This window comes from Paroedura picta, chromosome 3, assembly GCF_049243985.1.
Source record: "Paroedura picta isolate Pp20150507F chromosome 3, Ppicta_v3.0, whole genome shotgun sequence".
NCBI classification, from domain to species: domain Eukaryota; kingdom Metazoa; phylum Chordata; class Lepidosauria; order Squamata; family Gekkonidae; genus Paroedura; species Paroedura picta.
Genome location: NC_135371.1, coordinates 17,447,238 through 17,469,940, shown reverse-complemented (window position 1 = coordinate 17,469,940; position 22,703 = coordinate 17,447,238). Strand labels below are relative to the sequence as shown.

General features: G+C 43.7%; 1 protein-coding gene across 10 annotated transcripts in view; it reads left to right on the top strand.

The window, feature by feature from the left end:
• The first annotated feature begins 5,110 nt into the window (after positions 1-5,110).
• CFAP20DC (CFAP20 domain containing) overlaps positions 5,111-22,703 on the top strand; it is a 196,953-nt gene continuing 179,360 nt past the window's right edge. For all 10 annotated transcript variants that reach the window (XM_077324990.1, XM_077324992.1, XM_077324986.1 and 7 more), the window contains exons 1-4: positions 5,111-5,469; positions 17,341-17,412; positions 19,655-19,744; positions 21,681-21,774. In XM_077324990.1, coding sequence (XP_077181105.1) covers positions 17,392-17,412; positions 19,655-19,744; positions 21,681-21,774 — 205 coding nt within the window. In that variant the 5' untranslated portion in view covers positions 5,111-5,469; positions 17,341-17,391. The remainder of the gene's footprint in view (positions 5,470-17,340; positions 17,413-19,654; positions 19,745-21,680; positions 21,775-22,703) is intronic.

Here is a 22,703-nt window from a genome sequence, read left to right as displayed (position 1 = left end):
TGTAATCTGGCATGCCAGGTTCGATTCTGCGCTCCCCCACATGCAGCCAGCTGGGTGACCTTGGGCTCGCCACGGCATTGATAAAACTGTTCTGACCGGGCAGTGATATCAGTGCTCTCTCAGCCTCACCCACCCCACAGGGTGTCTGTTGTGGGGGGAGAAATGGGAAGGCGACTGTAAGCCGCTTTGAGCCTCCTTCGGGTAGGGAAAAGCGGCATATAAGAACCAACTCTTCTTCTTCTTCTTCTTCTTCATCGCTCCCCTTTGTGTCCTCAAAGCATCCTTTTCTATCCATTGCACCGTGAACCATTTTGAGACAGTCCTAATGAGATCGCTGTCAGCCGCCCTGAGCCCACCAGATGGGGTGGGCCAAGAGAACCGCATCAAATCAAGTTGACGAAAAATAAAAACAAACATTGAAGGCAAATAGCAAAGCAGAAGGAAATGCTGACAACTGGAGGGGGGGAGAGAGAGATCCCATTGCACATTTCAAAGTCCCTTTTGAACATTGGAGCAATTATTTACTATTCTAGCCCACCACAGAAAGCCAATGGCAATTTCTGAAGAGGCCTCTTCTCTACTGAGAGGTAAAGGAAACGGACACCTTTGTGAAAGAACTGAAACAGAACAACAGATCCCCTCTCATATTTACAGAGCATCTGAAGGGAGTCGGATCGCGGTAACAGCCGTTTAGCAGCGACACAGGGAAACGTCAGCGCTTTTAATTTAGCTGCAAAACCTAAGCATAGGTTGCCCCAGCAGGGCAGTAAACTATGATGCTCTGTCAGTTTTCCTGGATGTTCTCATTACTGTCACATACTGTAATGAAGTACTCAGGAGGGAAAGTGCTACGTGAAGCCATGGTGTCTTTTCCATTAAAGGAGCAAGGATATTTTTTAAAAACATCAGGCATGTTCACTTTCACATAGAAAGTATGTGAATAAAATAACAAAATTTTCCAACCCAATTGGCTTTCTGACCCAGATCTGCATGGGCGAAAATGCTCCAAGCACCCAAGTATGATATGGCAAGTATGATATGGCCTTGCTTAGAGCAAAGTTTGAGTCCAATGCGGAAGACGGACGGTGTTGGGAGCCAGGATGGTGTAGCAGTTAAAGTGCCATACCCGGAGACACGGGTTCAGATTCTTAATCTGCCATGGAAACTTGCTGGGTGGCATGGGGCCAGTCACTCACTCGCAGCCTAACCTACCTGACAGGGTTGTTGTAAGGATAAAACAGAGGAGAGGAAAACAATGTAAATGATTTTGGGTCCCCACTGAGGATGAATGAATGAATGAATGAATGAATGAATGAATGAATGAATGAATGAAGGAAGGAAGGAAGGAAGGAAGGAAGGAAGGAGTGAAGGAAGGAAGGAAGGAAGGAAGGAAGGAAGGAAGGAAGGAAGGAAGGAAGGAAGGAAGGAAGGAAGGAAGGAAGGAAGGAAGGAGTGAAGGAGTGAATGAGTGAATGAGTGAATGAGTGAATCTCAGATTCTTAATCCAGGGGCAGCTCCATGGAATTTCATTACGCCAAGCAGATGATAACACTGGATACGCTGCCTTTTTCCTGGCTGGTGGCAATACTGCCAGAGGAGGTTGGTGGTAATAAAATGCTTAGGGTATGCCTCTCATTTCCACCAATGTGTACACTAGCAAGACCTCAGGAGGGGGGGGGGTTCTGCCACTGTGGAAGACAGGGGGAGGGGAGCAAGGACTTCACCCTTGCTTCCTCTTATCCACTGGCAGCACAGTCAACAAGCACACTCCCATCTCACCCATCATGAGTACAAGCCACATCCATCTCCCATGCTGCTGCTAGCAGTTTCCATGTCCTGCTGAACTGTACAACTCCAGGCATCAGCTTCATTTGGGGAGGGGTGTGTGTGAATGGGCACTGTCTTAATCAATGCAATGCTCTCTGGAACAAAAAATATTTTATTTAAGGTAGAGGGGAAATGTCAGGTGAAATCAGGGGTTGAAATTTCTGAGGTAAAATCAGTACATGCACAGGCTTTAGTTCTTAGAGAGTTTCTTAAGCTTTTGTGACAAATCTTTATGTTGAGAGGCTTTTGTTCCAGTGTTTTCCCCAAACCCTTCAGTAGATTTTAAGTATTCTTGAACTCCTTTGGTTTCTAGAAGGCTGGTAGACTCTTTCCAGTATCCAAAACCCTTCACTTGAAACTCCAGTCATTGTCTTGAGTTTTTAACTCTCTATAGGCAGTTTGGCCACCTCATGAGAAGGAAGGACTCCCTGGAGAAGAGCCTAATGCTGGGAGCGATTGAGGGCAAACGAAGAAGGGGACGACAGAGAATGAGGTGGCTGGCTGGAATCCCTGAAGCAGTCAATGCGAGCTTAAATGGACTCCGAGAATGGTAGAGGACAGGAAGGCCTGGAAGATCATTGTCCATGGGGTTGCGACGGACACGACTTTGCTCCTAACAACAACAAAACAGTTTTCAACCACACCAGACCAGAGATCTCTGCACTTTTCAGATCTAACACCCTGTTTGACTGGGAAAGGATTTTCTTCTCTCTGTAAGAAGAGTTGGTTCTTATATGCCGCTTTTCTCTACCCGAAGGAGTCTCAAAGCGGCTTACAGTCACCTTCCCTATCCTCGCCCGACCCTGTGAGGTGGTGAGGCTGAGAGAGCCCTGATATCACTGCTCGGTCAGAACAGTTTTATCAGTGCCATGGCGAGCCCAAGGTCACCCAGCTGGCTGCATGTGGGGGAGTGCAGAATCGAACCTGGCATGCCAGATTAGAAGTCCGCACTCCTAACCACTACACTAAACTACATAAGATCTATCCCCTTTCCTTGGCTTAAATGTGAATCTCTGTCTGACTACTTACTGATCCTTGCCACCTTTCTCCAGTTCTCCTGTGTGTGTTAAACTATTCTCACTCGAGTCAGGACTGAATTCCAAAACTCTTAGTATTCGATTCTTCTCAGCTAGGACTAAAATCAAACTCAACTCAGTCAAGGTTGAAATCTGACTGACTCTGTTCTCAGCATGCAGCTCTCATCTTTCTCTGCTCAGTTGATGCTAACCGATCACATTGCTTGAAGCAGCCTGTCACTCAAGGCTCTCTTTCTGTGAAGAATTAATCCTTTACACTACAGTTCTTTAGCTATTAGTACATCACTTTTTAAAAAGTTTTTAAAAAGTGAAGTCAATCACAACAGTTTTTTGGACAATTTAAATACTCTTCCTTGGATATCTGAGTACTGCTTATGTCCATTTACTTATTTCTCTAGCATCCTTGAGCCTAACAAGGTAAAGAGGGATGTAAATATTGTGAGTACATAAATATATGTAAAGACTCCTGCTGGATTATACAAACAGTCCAGCATGTCCAGTATCCAGTGACCTTGATTATCCAAAAAATGTGAATCAGAAAATTACCCAATACCTTAAATACATTTGGTTTAGTGCATTTATTTTGACTTGTATCTAGTAAATAACATTTTAAAGTATTCACATTAATTTTATGCCACAATAGCTATGGAAACTGGAATATTTGATGAGGGAAAAAATGAACCAAGTTTGCCTTAACTGTTGCAATCAATCTAATTCAAAGCTTCATTTGGAGATGATTTTATTAGAATAATACCTGTGAAAATTAAGGATGATATAGTGTGTACTTCCCTTCCATTGTTTTAGTTTAAGTGAGGAAATGACAGCGGTGAAATCAGTTAACACATTAGCTCACAAAGAACTGTGAGTGATATGCCATGGTTGGGCTTGTCCACTCATCTGCTGCAACATAATTTAACTCAGTTACACAGAGGTCCCTGTAGCAAATTAGTTCCACTGTCACTCTCTTGCTAGTTCCATATCGGATTGCTGAATACAGTATCACTTCCAATATGAAACACATATATTTATTTATTAGATATGATAAACAAATATTATTAATATAAATATGATAAACCAACATTTTGGTTTTTATTTGACTTGCATATCCAGACACATGAACTGATGATGATTTTTGTTTAGATTCTTGTTACATGTATTTATGGTTTTATCATCCTCCCATTTGATAATCCAGTCTTAAATACAATCACAGTCATCTAAACCTGTTGGATTGAGGAGGTACAATTTGTTTAGGATACTGGTATTTTCTACCACCACCCTCTCTTTACCACTATCCCATTTTGCACAGTGGTCAAATTGTTGCCCCAGAAGGCCTACAAGTTCCTTCCAGAAAGCTAGCATTCTGCCTCTGACCATTTAGTCCAGGGGTAGTCAAACTGCGGCCCTCCAGATGTCCATGGCTTAGGGCGGATCCTGCGTTGAGCAGGGGGTTGGACTAGATGGCCTGTATGGCCTCTTCCAACTCTATGATTCTATGAATTTCCATGAGCCCCTGCCAGCAAATGCAGGGGCTGGCAAATTCTGGCAGGGGCTCATGGGAATTGTAGTCCATGAACATCTGGAGTGCTGCAGTTTGACTACCCTTGTCTAAAAGACACCAATGGACCATCCATCATAAGGTCAGGTAGAGCTGCCAACTACCACTTGGGGAATATCTGAAGCTTGGGGAGGGGAGAGACACTTTTATGGTATTCTATCATAGAGTTCACCCTCCAAGGCACCCATTTCCTCCAAGGGAAGTAATTTCTATTGTCTGGATATCACCTATAATCCCAGGAGGTCTCCAAGTGCCACCTGGAGGTTGGCAACAGCATGCCCAACCCAATTATACACCAGCATTAACCACCCTCACTCGGGGCACTCTTCTAATTCCCAGCTGCGACTCATTCTGCCCACGTAGGATGATACCCTTTCAAGGCACTTTCGACATATTTTCCTATTTCACACAGGAAAAAAAAAAAAAACCCAGCTGCAAAAGTACAATGGAAGCGCCTTATCCAACCTGGGCGGACGCGAGGACACTTTTTAACGCCGGCTCTCTTTATTCAGTCATCCCGTTTATGCACCACCCTCCCTGCGCCTTGAACCCGATGCACCCCCGTCTCCCTCCATGCCACGAAAAAGCAAGGCTGAAAGCAGCCCTGAGAAAAGGACAGCGCCTTTCCCCTCCAGGCCTGTCGGGCCTCGGAGCGAGGAACAGCGCCCCCCCCCCGCACTGTTGCCACGGCAACCCAAACACTGAGGGCCGCTCCACGTGGCTTCGAGGGACGCTTCGGGCCCGGCGGCGTCTCCTGCCCGGGAAACCGACGCCGGCGGCTTCTCAGGTGTCCCTCCGCGGAGCGGCGAAGAGGAGGCGCGCTCTCTTGCGGACACGGCGTCGCCCCCGCCTTTCTCTGCGGCCAGGCGGGGAAAGAGATGCCGCGCCCGCGGCGCCCGGGGCTTGGGTGGGACGCGGCCACCCCTTGCCAGCCCCTCGCCCGCTGCACGCCCCCGCCATTTTGAGCCAAGGGGCGCCAGGCCTGTCCGGTTTGGCTCCAGAAGGCCAAGCTCCGCGCTTCTCCCCCTCCTCCCGCACACAGGTGTCCAGGTAAGGGTCCCCTCGTAGGCTGCAGGTCTCCACCGTCTTGGCTCGGGCAGGAGGGCGAGGCGCTGCTAGTGTCACCTCCATTTCCCGCAATGCCTGGGCTGGCATTCACTTTCTCCTGGCCGCTTAAGCCCTGCATCTCCCCCCAAAAATCTCCAAACCCGCACCTGCTTCCCTGAGAGAGGTTTAGGACTTCTGCTTTCTGCACCCGGCTGGCAACATTTGGAAGCGCCGCTGGATTTTGGTTTTGAGAAGTTAGGGCGTGCGGCGTCGCTCCTGTACAACAGTTGTAGGTGTGTAAACTTGGAGCCCTGATTGCTCCTTAGAAGGCCAGATCCTGAAGATGAAACTCAAATAGTTTGGCCACTTCAGGAGAAGGAAGGACTCTCTGGAGAAGAGCCTCATGCTGGGAGCGATCAAGGGCAAAAGAAGAAGGGGACCACAGAGAATGAGGTGGATGGATGGAGTCACTGAAGCAGTCGGTGCGAGCTTAAATGGACTCCGAGCTTAAATGGACTCCGGGGAATGGTAGAGGACAGGAAGGCCTGGAGGATCATTGTCGATGGGGTCTCGATGGGTCGGACATGACTTTGCACCTAACAACAACAACAAAACTTGGAGTACATCGTTTTTGCTCGGTACAGATTGTGCACACAATTTATGTAAAATCTGTCTATATGCTTGTAGGCTTTGTGCAAAAGATAAAACTAACGAACGGGCAAGGAATGGACCAGTGGGTACAATCCTGTCCCCTCCTTGTTGGCCACAAACTTCGTCAACTGCAAATGGCTATTGATCTTGATTCGATTTACAGAGAAGTAGCGGCTAATTTAGTCTGCAGTTCTGTGTACAGTCAGGTTGCATAAAAATCCTAGGCTTCAGTGGGATTTAAGTATCCCTCGTGTGAAGGATTTTCGTTTTACTGCCCAATTCCTTATTTACAGTACTTGCCGTTAAATCGAATTGTGTTCAGTTACTCCCATGCATAGGATTGCAGCATGACAATAAAAATTAAGATAAAGTCCCCAGTAATTAGATTTAGTTTGCTTCCATAGGCTAGCTTCCAAGCAGGATTGCCAATGGATTAGGTGAAAAAAGCATGATGTTCTTTTATTTCTGTAAAAACACTTTGAGCAGCAGGAATCAGCAAGGGAGGTTTTTCATGGTTTATCACCTGCTAATGTCTGGGGATCAAGCTTCTTTTAAAGACACAGGAGTACAAGGGCCCATTTTAAAAGATGGTAAAAGAGTGTCATTTTGTAGCCCCGTCCTATTCATGTTTACTTGGAACTAAATGTTCATAGCAGGGATGTTCAACCAGGGGTCCGTGGGCTCTCTGAAGTAGGATGGGATGGGGGTGGGGAGTCTGGGCTGTCTTACCAACCCCCCACTCTTTCCCGCCTACATGAGGCAGAGCTGCCATAGTAGTGGTATAGGTGGAGGGAAGGAGCAAAAGGAGGCTAAGGGTGTGAGTAGTGATGTCACTTCCATGGTATGGCAGGGGGCGTGGCCAGCTGACATCACTTCCAGGGTTCCTTGAAGTCTGCAATTTTTTTTCAGGACTCCATGGGCAAAAGGTTGAAAAAGTCTGATATAGAGGGTTAGATATTTCTTGTTTCAGTGTTTAGATTACAGAATTATGACTGGGAAACCTGGGTTTAAATTTTTGGCCATGATACTTGCTGGGGGACTTGGGCCAGGCACTCTCCCTCAGCCTACCCAACCTCACAGGGTTCTTGGGAGGATAAAGAGAAGTGGAAGAGAACAATGTACTTTGGTTTGAGTTCCTTGGAAGAAAGGTGAGGTTAAAATATGATGGACAACCTACGCTTCCTGTGCATTATTAACTTTCTTTAGTCCTGTAGAGTTCAGTAGGCTTTCGTGTGAGTAACTATTGAGGTTCAGGCTGTTCTGTAGAAGTCACTTAATTTTGTAGTAGATACCCTTGGGGACTCGTGGAGTACGTGCCTTATGACTTGCTGGCCTTGTACCCTGATCCGAAGTCGGTTTACTTGGAGGTATGCTCACTGATCTCAGTAAAACCTTCTTCTGGAGCAAAGCGTGCTTAAGATGTCAGCCTTAGTTATGACTTAATGGGACTATAGATATGAAGAGGATTTTTTTCATTGTGAGCGGGCGTCTTCATGGAGCTTCATCACAATAAAAACCAATGGGGCTTCAATATTAAAATGTCACTTCTGTGCGCTGCAGAGTCTCTTGTTCTGCATTGTGGCCTCATGATGTGCTGTAAAGGTGTCATCCTCATCTCTGCTGTGCTATCTCTATGGCGTAAAGTTGCCATTGCTTTATTGAATATAAGTGCACGACGTTAGGCGGCAAAGTACACAAAATAAAATGGAATTGAAACGATTTCTTAACTGCAGTTTAAAATAGCAGAACTTCTGGATTGTTAGAATCTCAAACCAGCCTTTTTGTATCCTTTAATATTAGCAAGGAACTGAATATACACGCTGAATGGTTGTGCCTTCCTTTTTAGCATTTCTTAAAGCACATGGCTTCAACATTTGTAATTGCTGTCCAATCAGCGGGAGAAACTGTGCAGGAAGCAGTGATTCTCTTATTCCTCCTGAGGAACTGATCTGGCATGCTATTTTCCACTGGATTTTTCAGCCTAGACAGTACATTGGAGAAAATCTGATCAGTAATTATAGATTGGATCTATAATCAGCAGTGGTTGTAGTGAATAGTTGTGCCCAGGTGGGAGTCCTGCGAGATCCTATCTTTCCCACCACCCTCACAACTGCAGGTGGCATCTCCTACCTGCTGTGACAGCAATGGTACCTTGAAAGTGCTCTGAACCCAGAATGCCTCCCATGTCCTCCACTGCTCACCTGGAGATCTCAGCTGCACAGTTGGGCTTTGGGCAGCTCCCAGAGTGCTCTGCCACGGCAGCCAAACAGGGAACAGCAGCTAGAGTGCTCTTCTAGCCAGGCTAGGCCAGGCCCTTAGCCACTCCTGAAATTCTCCTTCTGCAGCTGCAGCTGTTGGGCTGGCAACCATTCCCAGAGTGTGCATCCAGGGGAGCCAGGCCTGTAGTCACTCTTGGCATCCTCTGCCAAGGTGGCCAAGTCTGGAGTTGACAGCTGGTGCCAGCTCAACTGATGAGGGCATTATCTGCGCTTGCTTGGACAACACATTTTTAAAAGCATTTTTTGGGGGGAGGGAATTTAAGTCCCCAGAGTATTTTTTAAAAACTGTTTGGATTTTTCTGTGAGTATCCCAAGTTTGCAGAAAAATACATTTAATTTTGGTGTGGATCTAATCCATAGATTTAAGTATCTGTAGATGGAGGTCGCACATTACTATTGTTATATATATATAAAGACACGGAGACAACCTAAACTAAAATAGTTTAGTACACATGAATGTTTTAAAGTTTGTTATAGTGAGATAAAAAAACTGGCATTGTTGTGTTTGCGGTAAACTATTTGTTCATTGGTTCTGAAAAAAAACAGCAGGTTATAATACCAAATTGAACCTGTAGAAGAAATGTGTCTAAAGGACGCATCTTTTAAGCTTGTGAAGATCATTAGTATATAACACATGCGAAGTCACAAGGATTTGCTGGAAGAATCTTACTTCCCTCTCTCTCATTATTTCCTCTTTCCCTTTGCTGAAAGTGCTCATAGTATTCTTTTCCTGCTTCCTTCTCTCCTTCTAGGGTGGCCAGCCTCTTGGTGGAGGCTGGAAATCTGGAATTGCAGCAGATCTCCCAATTGCAGAAATTTATTCCCCTTAAGGTTACCATATCGAAGTTGGGTAATCCCTGGAGATTTGGGGGTGACACCTTGTGAGAGTGAGGTTTGGGGAGGGAAGCAACTTTAGCAGCATATAATGCCAGAGTCCACCCTCCAAAGCAGCCATTTTCTCTTCTATAATCTGGAAGAGCAGTTGTAATTCCAGGTAATCTCTAGCTCCCACCTGTGAGGAGGATGAGCCCTATGTGAGGGACCAAGCCCTGTGAGGAAAGGCTGAGGAACTTGGGAATGTTCAACCTGGAGAAGAGAAGGAGGGGACAGGATTCCTCTCTTTAAGTAGCTGAAAGGTTATCACTTGGAGAGAGGGCAGGAAACAGTTCCTGTTGGCAGCAGAGGATAGGACCTGAAGTAATGGGTTTAAACTCATCAAGTTTGCAGATGACACCAAATTGGGAGGACTGGCAAATACTCCAGAAGATAGAGACAGAGTTCAACGAGATCTGAACACAATGGGAAAATGGGAAAATGAGAACAAGATGCAATTTCATAAAGATAAGTGTAAAGTTCTGCATCTGGGTCAGAAAAATGAAAAGCATGCCTACTGGATGGGGGATACGCTTCTAGGTAACACTGTGTGTGAACGAGACCTTGGGGTACTTGTGGATTGTAAACTAAACATGAGCAGGCAGTGTGATGCAGCGGTAAAAAAGGCAAATGCCATTTTGGGCTGTATCAACAGGGGCATCACATCAAAATCACAAGATGTCATAGTCCCATTGTATACGGCACTGGTCAGACCACACCTGGAGTACCGTGTGCAGTTCTGGAGGCCTCACTTCAAGAAGGATATAGATAAAATTGAAAGGGTACAGAGGAGAGCGACAAAGATGATCTGGGACCAAGCCCTATGAAGATAGGTTGAGGGACTTGGGAATGTTCAGCCTGGAGAAAAAGAGGGGATATGATAGCCCTCTTTAAGTATTTGAAAGGTTGTCACTTGGAGGAGGGCAGGATGCTGTTTCTGTTGGCTGCAGAGGAGAGGACATGCAGTAATGGGTTTAAACTTCAAGTATAACGATATAGGCTAGATATTTTTCACAGTCAGAGTAGTTCAGCAGTGGAATAGGCTGCCTAAGGAGGTGGTGAGCTCCCCCTCACTGGCAGTCTTCAAGCAAAGGTTGGATACACACTTTTCTTGGATGCTTTAGGATGCTTAGGACTGATTCAGCGTTGAGCAGGGGGTTGGACTGGATGGCCTGTGTGGCCCCTTCCAACTCTATGATTCTATGATTCTACATGTAGAACAGTACTGGCTACATAACTGGAAAAAAATGTCACAGTAAGAGTAGTTCAGCGGTGGAATGTATGGCCCGTTCCAACTCTATGATTCCATTTCATGCAAAAGCTAAGCTGAAATAATATTAACAAAGACACTCTAATAGTACTCAGTTTAATTGTTGCCAAATGCACCAAGGACCTTGACATCTAATCTCTCCAGCAGCTTGGGGAGCAAGGAAACCTGAGCCTCAGTGGCAGGCCAGGTTACAAGTCCTCTCCAAATTCTGGAATAAATATTGACGAAGTGCTGGTTTGATTCAGAATAGGATTCATAGTGGTTCTGCTAATATGGAGCATTTATTTGTTTTGACATGTGTTGTCTTTCTCTGCACACTAACTCCAAAGCTTGAGGTACTTGTGATACTGAACAATATTACTGAATGAACAGTTCTTCCGCCAAAAGAGGGGTAGCAGTCCCAGATGGCGAAACAGTAAGACCACTCACCCCTTTTGGAAAACTGTACTCGGAATAAGATTTATAAGAAAATGCCATACTCTGCCTTTTACCCAAGGGAGACTCAAAGTGGGTTACATTGGTCTCTCCATTTTATCCTTACAAGAGCCTTGTGTGGTCAGCTAAGCTGCCCCACAGTCAGTGAACAACTTTCAATGGCAGAATGAAAACTTGAAACTGGGTCTCTTTGATCCAACATTCTAACTACTACACCAGCCGGGTTCTGATAACTCAGGAAAGTTCTTAAATTCCCTTTCTTTTGTAAAGTAGGGGATATTTTCCACCATCCCTGTTTGTGCTGCTTTTCCCCCCAATGTGGACCCAACATGGCTCAAATCGTTTTTCTGCCCCTCCATTTTATCATCACAACAGCAACATTGTGAGAGATATTTCAGAAGGTAGCCATGTTGGTCTGCAGAGGACCAGCAATATTGAAGTTCACTAGGACCTTAGGCATCATGGTTTTCAGGGTATAAGCTTCCAGGAGTCAGATACCTTTGGCAGGTATCTGACAACAAAAATCTTGTTTGTCTCTAAAGTGAGGTATATTAGGCTGTGAGGTTGTGGCTCCATGGCAGACTGGGCATTCTGGGTTGTTGCCTCTTTTGACAGCTAATGGAAAAGAATGGTTTTAAAACAAACATAGTGTCATGTTTTGTTAAACTTGGGCTGCAGATCTAGATTCTCGTTTCTGGGAATAGGCATTGTATGTTTTGTGTTATATGATGCTTCATAGAATTCTTCTCATTGAGATAAAGGATTGCTTTAAATGTGAGAATGGGGGCTAGTAACCCCCCAAAAATATTAATACACAGTAAGCTCCACTGTGACCAATTTATTCCTTTATATATGGCTTGCTTGTAATCTTTTTAAGTATTTGCAGTAAGTTAATACAGAAGAGTAACAGATTGCTTTATTTTCTCTATGAGGATTGGTAGCGACGGCGGAAAAGCCATAATAATTTGTTATTTGTATTATGTTTGTGCTATAAGTTGTGATAATACCAAATGGGACATTTATAAGGCTCTAAATATCACTATGTAACATGCACATTTTCAAATTTATTTCCTTAGTGCAGGTTAAATACCATGCATCCAATATTCACATCAACAAAACATATAAGAAAATAATTCCAGTGTATTTTAAAATTATTCAAATTAGGGCTACTGATTGATTGTAAGGAATTTTACTTAACTAATCATCTGCCTGAATGTAGATAATCAGTAAAATGTAAATGATATCAGTTATTACCAAAACCTCACCATAGAGGTCTTTTGGAATACTGAAGTACAGCATAATTTAATGGAAACCCGCTGCACATTCCCTGCTGCAGCTACAGTAATCTCAATGAAATAAACAACTGTACTCTGTACTTGCAGTTCTACTAATTAAAATTGGTCCCTACCTGTTTATTTATTAGATGGATTAACTGTTAAATCTGTAAAATTTGTATGCCCAATGAAAGCCACCAAAAACAGATGACAGTTTAAACAAAACATTATAAATATATATAATAAAAACTGTTAATAAACATCACTGAAGCCAAGTACGTGTAAAAACACATACAGCGGTATTTAAAACGTGGGGCAAGAAGGAGGGGTCATTAAGGGAACTCCAGATGAAACAGAAATATCTTCATTTACTGACTTCAAGGATGAAGGTTTCCAAATCGCTAAAGTAAAACAGATTTCGCCACAGTTTTTTTTTGCCAAACCCGTGTCACCTGTAACATAGCCTACCTCTCCCAAATAATTAATTTCTCTGTCCCAGTAGTCTTTCAGCCAGTTGCAGGGCTGCTGCCTCTGTGATGCCAAAAGAGAGGAACATCAGCGTGCGTTGCCTCAAAACAGCTCGGTTTGGGGGCCCAGCCACATCTCACACTTCAGAGGAGACATAGAGATAAACCCAGTGTCACAAGCTTTAAGACAGTATTGATTTATGAGAAGCTGAGCCAACGGAGACAACAGTTAATCACACACAAGGGGTTGTAGCATTTTTGAGACAAATTAGTTTTACATACTGAATATTTAAAAGTTAAGTCTGTCACAATGCCATATAATCCTTCAAAAACACAAGTTAACATAATATATAGCCAATAAAGAACATTAATACATCCTGCCAACATTATCAGTGTTTCAATACCAAAGCAAAGTAAAAATGATCCATCTTGGCAGAGCACTGCAGGACAACAAAACAACACAAGTTTCCATGTTAATAAATTTAAAATGTGGCCTGTTGGTTATTAATAGTTGCAAGGCTTGTGGTGCATGAAATTGTGGGTTGTTATCTGATAAAAGATTTAGAGGATCATTTGGCCATGTTCCTTTTACAGGTTGGGGAGAAAATAAAATTCATTGCAGGAATTCAGTGGCCTTCAACTGTTCAAATCGTGGGATCTGTCTATATGCAAGTACATGTCAGGAGGTCGTAAGACCTCAAATGCACATGATACAAAGAGAGGGAAGCAGAGATGTGACTTTACAAGGCCATGGCCATGAGAGTAGAAGTGAAAAGCTGGGGATAGGATGCACAAGCCAAGCACCATAATGAGGAACCAATCAAGGGTCTGAGATGTGAGGCATTGTCTCAGTTACTGTTTGGCTTTGCTGTCTTCCTTCTTTCATCAGCATACATACAAGGAGAGGCTAGTGGCAGGTCTACACATCGTTCTTCATAATGGCAATAAAAATGTGCAATTGTTTAGGAGATAGAAGTCTAGCAGGAGGAGAAGAATTGTTTTTGTACCCCACTTTTCACTACCAAAAGGCGTTTCAAACCTTTTATTTATTTATTTATTTATATTTATATTTACATTTCTATCCTGCCGCTCCCACAAGGGCTCGCGGCAGCTCACAACATAAAACCCCCAATACATAAAATCCCAATGTCCAAAACCCCCAGTAAAAACTTATAAAAACCAGTAAATTAATCCATGCACGGCAGTAAAAATGGGGGAAGGATTGCCTTCCTACCAACACTAACCTCAGGATGGATGGGGGCTGATGACCTCTAGTCTGCCTATGAGCCCCGCAAGATTTCGAAAATGGGCAGAGCAGGGGGGGCCCAGATTTTCTCAATTGTAGACCTGGCGGAACAGCTCCATTTTACAGGCCCTGTGGAATGCCGAAAGCTCCCACAGGGCCTGCAGCTCTTCCGGGAGCTCATTCCACCAGATCGGGGGCCGGACTGAGAAGGTCCTGGCCCTGGTCGAAGCCAGGCACGCTTCCCGGGGGCCGGGAATGACCAACAGATTGGACCCCGCAGAACGTAAAGCCCTGTGGGGGACATAGGACGAGAGGCGGTCCCTAAGGTATGAGGGTCCCAGACCACAGAGGGCCTTTCCCTCCTCTCCCCATAAACAACATCCTGTGAGGTCGGTAATGCTGACAGAGCTTTGAGAGAATTGTGATTGAAGCAAGGTCATCCAAATGGCTTCACGTGGAGGAGTGGGGAATCAGACCCTGTTCTCCAGATCCGAGTCGCCCTGACTTAACCATTGTATCATGCTGGCTCTCACAGAGGGCCCTGTGACCATCTTAGTGATCCATCCATAGATTTATCCAGCTATTACTGGTCTTGCAGCTATATATCCTGCATCTGTGCAATGTAGGTAGGAATAATGCATGAAAAAGCTGTGTCCTTAAAAGTGGCAGTGTTAGCTTGAAATATGTTGATTTTTCTTCAATAATCATGGCAGGAATGTCTTATTTTAAATTTCAGGTACTGCTGCACCATTATTTATAATACACATAGGCAGTTAACAGTACTGTTCAAATTTCTAGAATGGCTAATTCATAGTATCAATTTAGTTAAGTAATTTAAAGTAATTACTAGATAATTCATTTGCTTCTTAAATAAATGCACTAAAAACAACAACCCGGAAATCTAATTTAGGTAACAGATGGAGTGGGGTATGCTTCAGAGTCCTCTTAATAGACACAACTGAATCAGGAACATAACAATGTTTATTATACCTTACAAGCAGGAACTACAAAGATTTGCAAGGGGAACCTCATTCTTCCCTTTCCCACCATGTCATATTTCCCTTCTTGAAAGCTGCCAGAACTTATCCCCTTTTCCTACTTCCTCTCCTTCCCACTCACAATCCAACCTACCTTTATGCCTTCAATTTTCCCTCCTTCCCTACTCCTGGGAAAAGTCTAGCCAAGCTGCTCAATGTTGGCCTTGCCTGGTAGGAAACCTGCAAGGAATTGTATAGGGTTCATTTCCTCCTCTATTCTGCTCTCCATGCTATTGCTCTTTCCCTCTTGGCAACCTACATATCCTGAGTTTTCTCTGCTTTCCTCACTTCTCTCTGCCAATCAACCTACCTTTGACCTGTTCCCCCGTCTTCAGCTTTTTAAAGTTTACTTTTCTATATTGCATCTGCTTACATCATTGTTAAGGTGACCAGATTGTCCCACTTTTGGAGGGACATCTGGGGGCACCTGGCAAATTGTACTTACGTTGAAATTAAAAAAATATATATTACAATACTATTTTTGCGTTCTATGTGTTCTATGAAACTTTTTGTTGCTCCATATAGACCAAATTTTTAATCAAAACCCCCCCTCCCCGGTCAATGGTGTCCAGCTTTACCATTGTTAAAATCTGGTCACCTTAATCATTATCCAAAACCGCTTGCATCATTATCTTCTCCATTTTTATTGTCAAAAACCACTCCCTGCGGTGGCCAATGCTGAGTGTTTGTGATTGACCCAAGTTCATGCAGTCAGCTTTCAGAACAGGGTGAACTTCTTAAAAATTTATTTTTTAGATTTTTTAGGCTGCCCCTCTTCTGTATGGGTCCAAAACTTATTTATTTATTATATTTATATACTCCCCTCCCTGGATAAAGATGAGTATTCTTAAAGGTGCTTGTTAAAAGAAGCCAATCGCTGAGTTCCATGAGTACATAAGGGAATTCATTACAAATTTACTCTTGGAGCAATTAAATATAAAGGGAAAAAGATTAATACTGATGAAAAATTATGCATGACAGTTATCGGTAGTGTAGTCAAGCATTTGTTTCACACATCACAATTCTTTAGGCTTTATTTTGTATTCTCTTCAGCTAGCAGCTGAATGTATTCGTTGACAACCATGGAAAGCCTTGTATTTAAAATACAAAAAATAAAATATAATAAAATTAATACAAGCAGGGTCTTGCAAGTTAATTGCAGGAGCAATTCACCTCACTCTCTTCTTGTTTCCCTCTTCTCACCCTTCCCTTAGTCTCTTTCTCTCATTTTCTCTGCTTTTCCCCAACCCTACTGTCACTCATCTCTTTTGCCCTCTCCCATCCCTGTCTCTCTGAAAGTATGTGACTGGCCCAAAAGCTGTGAAAGTTCACTGGGGATTCAAGCCTGTGTCTCCCAGACCCTACTCTGTAGCTCTAACCCAGGGGTAGTTAACTGCGGCCCTCCAGATGTCCATGGACTACAATTCCCATGAGCCCCTGCCAGCGTTTGCTGGCAGGGGCTCATGGGAATTGTAGTCCATGGACATCTGGAGGGCCGCAGTTTGACTACCACTGCTCTAACCACTACACCGCTGGCTTTCATAGACAGTTTGTTGTTGGAGATTAGTGAGCAGCCAGGCCTAGGTGAGTCATACAAGTCAGATTGTATCAAGTCACCCAGTGGCTGCTGTCAGGCCTGGCTGTGTTGAGTTGTCCCTCAAAAGTCAGAACAGCCCTGGAAACGACCTCTCTCCCAGCCTTTTACTCCTATAAAACAATGTTGTAGTTTATATGAAATGTTGTGATACAGGTGCTCTTTTTATCGTTTGGTTTTCAGATTTTTCTGCAAACCTGGGGCTTTCAGGTTAGTAGAAAGATCAGTCTTGCCCATTCAAAGCTCTGATTTAAGTATCTTCAGATTTGGCATACTTTGCTGTTAGCACGTAGATAACTTGGAGCAACTTGATACCTAACAAATGTAGAGTACTTGTAGTTAAGCTGTACTCTAGTGATTTTATTAAAGTAATTTTGTACACTACACAATAACATCTTATTTCATTTGATTTCTGTTGGAATTAACATTTAAGTATCAGTGGATTCAATTAGAATCTTGGATCACTTACAGTACCATTTAATTCATTATATTTCGAAATTACTGCCAGAATTGAGTGATGTTTGAGTTTGGGGGCTTATCCTGGAAGCAGAGGGGGCATTACTGACTTGCTGTCACAGCCAAAACTAGGAATGTGGTTCTGTGTAAGACTTCTGTCAGCTTCCAACTTTGTTATGGAGTAGACTTAATCAATATTTAAAACATACTCTTGCCTTGTAGAGGAGCTTTTTGTGGATTCTCAATTAATGGCAAAAACTTTTCTCTCTCCCCCCCCCCCCCCCATTTCTAGTGTTTGCTGAGGTACAGAAACTACATTCCCAGCTGCGAAATATCTGCCAGGATGTTCAAAAATGAGTATCAGGTAAAGTCAAAAATATTCCTAAATCTTACTAGCCAAGGCATCTTTTTGTAAAATTACAAGAAAAGTAAAGAGAGGTTAGCCTGTGACCAGTCATAGCAAGGGAGGGCCTTTGAGGACTTGTATAAAAGGGGAGATCCTGTTGTCGTCTCCCCCCACTACTCCCTCCCCCTTGTGGCTACAGTTTCTTTTTACCATGTCTTTTTCCCCTCCCTGCCTCAGGTTTTCCTTTCACACACTTCTCTATCTACAGCAGTGGTTCTCAACCTTCCTAGTGCCGTGACCCTTTAATACAGTTCCTCATGTTGTGGTGACCCCCAGCCATAACATTATGCAAGTGTTCTTTCCCAGAAATTAAACCAAAACTGACCAATGGTGTGAAGATCCATTGTTCATGATTGTATATTAAATTAATTTTTTCCTAGGGTTTCTCAGTTCAGTTCTGCCTCTTGTCCCACCATGCCGATCTTTCTCTTTTCCGCTGCTCCAGGCATACAAATGCTCTATTTCAATCTACCCCACAAGGCTGTTATATGAATGGCGCTCCCCTGATAACCAGTAGTTGTGGGTGTGCCCTGGTTACAGCAGCCAGTACCACTTTGGGGCTGAAATGATTGAGGGTCATCTGGAGCGAGATCTCTGGTTCAGCAGCAGGCTCTAGGATGGGAGGATTCAGGGCCCAAGTGCAAATCAGAAGGCAAGCCTTATCCCAGGTTTAGTGAGCTTTCCCTTGGGGCTCCTCCTGAACACAGTAGGAATCTCCTTTGGTGATGAGCCTTTGGCCTCTTTGCTCAACAAGGAGGAGTCTGTACTTTGGTCTGTGACAGGTGTCCTCTCCCTACTCCTCAGGGTTTTCCTGGCACTTCCAATATGACTCTTGTTCATCTTTTGACAGTAGCATGTGCCCCTTTATTTATTTTGTGTCCTTTTGTCTCTACTTTAATTCATTATGAGTGTAAAACATACATCATTTGCCTGATTTTTCTCTCTCCAGCTGGACTCCCTGAAGGATTAAATGCATTTGGAGTCCCTTTGGCTGTTGGCAGTTTCTAAGGAAATAACTAAATTATCTGCACTGATCTCCTGGACAAATGGAGCCATGTACCCTTGAGCCATATGATATGACTGGGACAAATAAAAGATTTAAGTGTTGGGATGCTGAAAGAAACCGGGTTATTTGCAACACATAAGAGCTAAGAGACAAGGATCATCCTCTTTCTAGGCTCTTGTGTGCCAACTACAGTGTTCTAGCAGCCATTTGTTGCTTGTCCCATCACAGTGTTCACCTGGCACCAGTCAGAGCCCAGTCCTTTTACACTGCAGAATGGGCTCCCTGAAGAGATGTTGGGGATATGCAGGAGCTGCTGCAAGGCTGGCTTATCAGGGCTTTGGAGGGGTTATGAATGGCAACTGTCTTTATAAGGGAAGAGAAGGGAAGATTGGGGTTCATTATATTATTCTGGTTTAATAGGAAATGTTCTTTACTATTATTATACTCTGCCTTGAACCATGAGGCAAGGTGGGGTAAAATGATTTAAAACCATCTCTTGTTGAATCCTGCAGGGCAGTGTTTTTGAATCTTGCTTTTAAAGAACCACTTTTAAGTGGGATATCTGTCAAGGAATGCTGCATATTTTGGAGAATTCTGGGGTACATCCTAGAACAGGGTTAGTCAACCTGTGGTCCTCCAGATGTCTATGGACTACAATTCCCAGGAGCCCCTGCCAGCGTTTGATGGAAGGGGCTCATGGGAATTGTAGTCCATGAACATCTGGAGGACCATAGGTTGACTACCCCTGTCCTAGAACACACATTTGGTTTACATGGGACCAGGCCTGTTGGATTGCCTGTGGGAACTGAGAGTGTGCACTAGGACACTTCATTGTATCTCTGAATGATGGATAAGATCAGTAGTGCTCAGGGAAGCTTATCTATCTATCCTGAACTTAGAAGTATCCTCAGACCGAAGTCCAGGCTTCCCTGAACCCATGTTTAGAATCCCTGATCACTGATTGAATCAGACCGAGAGAGGCTATTTACACAATTGATTTAAATGTGCGTAGAGAAATTGGCATTAAAATTAGGTTACTGATGGTGGAAAAGCTTATATTTATCTCCTGGCAGTGGTTTTGGAAATCATTTCAAATTATACACTTGGTGATCATTTTGATGAGGGAGAGGGAGATTGAATGAGCATCCTATTGTGCTAACATACTGGGACAGGTCTTCATCTGTTTTGTTGCAGGGTGGTCCATTTGTTGAAATCTTCAGTGCTCAAGGCAAGAATCCCGGTGCAAAATGGAAGATTTTTGGCAGTCCATCAGTAATTGGAAAAGTATGTTTTATGGGGTAATTGTAAGACCTTGGAATATAAACTACAGCAAGTGTACATGAAGCTTAAAATTAGAAAGTAATGAGGGCTTTGACCTGCCTGTTGAAAAGTTGTCACATTCACTTCTATTACCATGACAGAATAAATGACCACATTCGTTACCACTTCATGCCTGCTTGCAAACGAGATTTGTTACTGCTATAGTGTTACAGCTAGGAATTTCTAATACTATGTAAGGAAGCTTAGAATAGCTTTGCTTTCCTGATTGCCACTGGGTCAAGCCCGGGGCCAGTGGATCTTGTACTGCTCACACTCCTGCATAGCACATTTATATTTTTCACAGTCATTGATGCTTGGTGCTATGATCAGTAAGCTCCCTAACTGAAGTCAATGTGATTCTCAAAACTGGGAAATGTTGGCTTGATCTCCAGGGATGACCCCTTTCCTGAGAATAAGCCCCACTGAATAGACCTGGGGCGGATACTGAGTAGACTTAATTGGGACAGCACTGCTGGTCTTTTGGGCTTGTTCCTCACATGGCACTTTTTTCTTCTTTAATTGGCTTCGCTGATTTCTAGGCACAGCTGTGTTCTTTGACACTTCCTGGTTCTGCTGTGTTTTCCTGCTTCTGTTTTGCTTCTCATAAGGCATGATATTCCAGGCAATGCCTACATTTCTAGATTATCCAACCCCCCCAGCCCCCCCCCCCCCCAAAGATACTTTTCTCTGAATTGGATCACTTCTGAGTTGATTGAAATTCTGTTGTTGTTTTTTTTAAGATGAATGTTTTTTAGGATAAACAGTTAATTTCCCCCTCTTGTTTAGAGAGAAAAATCTTTTCCAGAAAGCTTTTGATTGCAGCCATGCTTTTAGTAGAGTACATTAGCTTCCGAAGTTGGGCTCAATTTAGAAATGCACATCGTCTTTCTTCTCAGTGGCAAATATTAATGTCTTTGCAGTGGCCTTCTAGGTTGCTCTGACTTTCTGAATTCTCCCTCCTCTCAGTGTAGTAATGGGCTACTAAAGGGGGTAGTTATTAGTAACAATGTTCAGTACAAAAGAATACCCTCCTTCAATGCTTAGAAAACTTTACATACTTACTGTTGGTAATTACATGTCTCATAAGCATGTAGAATAGGCCTGGCCAGCCTGGTATGGAGCTAAAGAGCTCAGGAAATTTCTGTACATCAGGCTGATGTTGAAGGACCAGGAGTAGGCAAACAACATATGGGGTGAAACAGGAGATGACATCCTGGGATCTTCTTTCCTGTCACCATGGCTCTTTGCCAGTAAGGTTTGGTTTTGGGAGCCAGTTTGGTGTAGTGGTTAGGAGTGCGGACTTCTAATCTGGCAATCCGGGTTCGATTCTGCGCTCCTCCACATGCAGCCATCTGGGTGACCTTGGGCTCGCCACGGCACTGATAAAACTGTTCTGACTGAGCAGTGATATCAGGGTTCTCTCAGCCTCACCTCCCTCACAGGGTGTCTGTTGTGGGGAGAGGAAAGGGAAGGCGACTGTAAGCCGCTTTGAGCCTCCTTCGGGTAGGGGAAAGCGGCATATAAGAACCAACCCTTCTTCTTCTTTAATGCACTTCCACCATGTGTGGCTAAAATTGGCATTTTCAGTTATTGGTGATCATTTTCTTTTAATAGTGCATGGGCATGGTATTTATTTTACGTTCAACCCCACAACCTTTACCAGGCAGGCAGCTCTTACAAGAAAACAACTGCTAAAACATGACAACATCTAAACCAGACACCCTATCCACATACCAAACAGGTTGCTCCCCCTTCTGCTGTAGCTTGCCTGTGCTAAGCTGACTGCCTACAAAAGCTGTTTATCATCAGCAGAGTGGGACTTTTGTTGAATTACACTTAAGGTGCCTTGATTGTATCGATGATGATGTGCTTTTTATTTGGTTCATTGTGCTGATCATAGGAGTTCGATAAGGAAGTGAAGGGCTTCGTATTTGTTCTAGAAGGAAGCAGTCAAACCAACAAGATGCAGCTTCCTAAGGAAATGAGGCAAAATCGTAAGTACAAAGCTATTGCATTTGTACACACTATGTATAATAGAATCAGAACTGAAAACACGGTTAGGCTTTGATAAGTTACGTCTACAGTGCAGTACCAGTTAAACAATCTTGTCTCTATAAATGTTCTTCCAGTAACAGAGGAAAATCTGTACCTTTCCTAGCGAGAATTATATTTGTCCTAATGTTTTAGCTGCATATAAACCTGCTAAGTAAAGGCTACTTCTATTTCCCCTGCTTTTTTGATTGGGGAGGCCTCATGAAGAACTCGGTGGCTAAAAAGGCGACTGGGATTTTGGGCTGTATCAAATGGAGTATCGGGGATCTGATAACCATCTTCAAGTATTTAAAAGGCTACCATATAGAGGATGGAGCAGAGTTGTTCTCTCTTGCCCCGAAGGGACGGACCAGAACCAATGGGATGAAAGAAATTCCGTCTCAACATCTGGAAGAAGTTCCTGACAGTTAGAACAGTTTCTCAGTGGAATAAGTTTCCTCGGGAGGTGGTAGGTTCTCCATCTTTGGAAATTTTTAAACAGAGGCTGGATAGCCATCTGATGGAGAGGCTGATTCTGTGACGGCTCAAGGGGGTGGCAGGTTACAGTGGATGAGCGATGGAGATGTGAGTGTCCCGCATAGTGCAGGGGGTTGGACCAGATGACCCAAGAGGTCCCTTCCAATTCTATTATTCTATGATTACCTGCTTGGCTAATAGTACATGTATTCCGATTGGCTCCTTTTCTTAACAAATGTACAGAAAAGTCAGCAATATTTGCTTCCTGTTTTTTATAGCTATTTCATAAGCTTGACCTGATAAGAAGTTGCTCTAGTATCCATTCATGTAGTCTCCAACTTGCACTGTGTAATTGTTCGCAAGCCAATCTAATTTCTATACTTGCTCTACCATTTCCATGAAAAATGTATTGGGG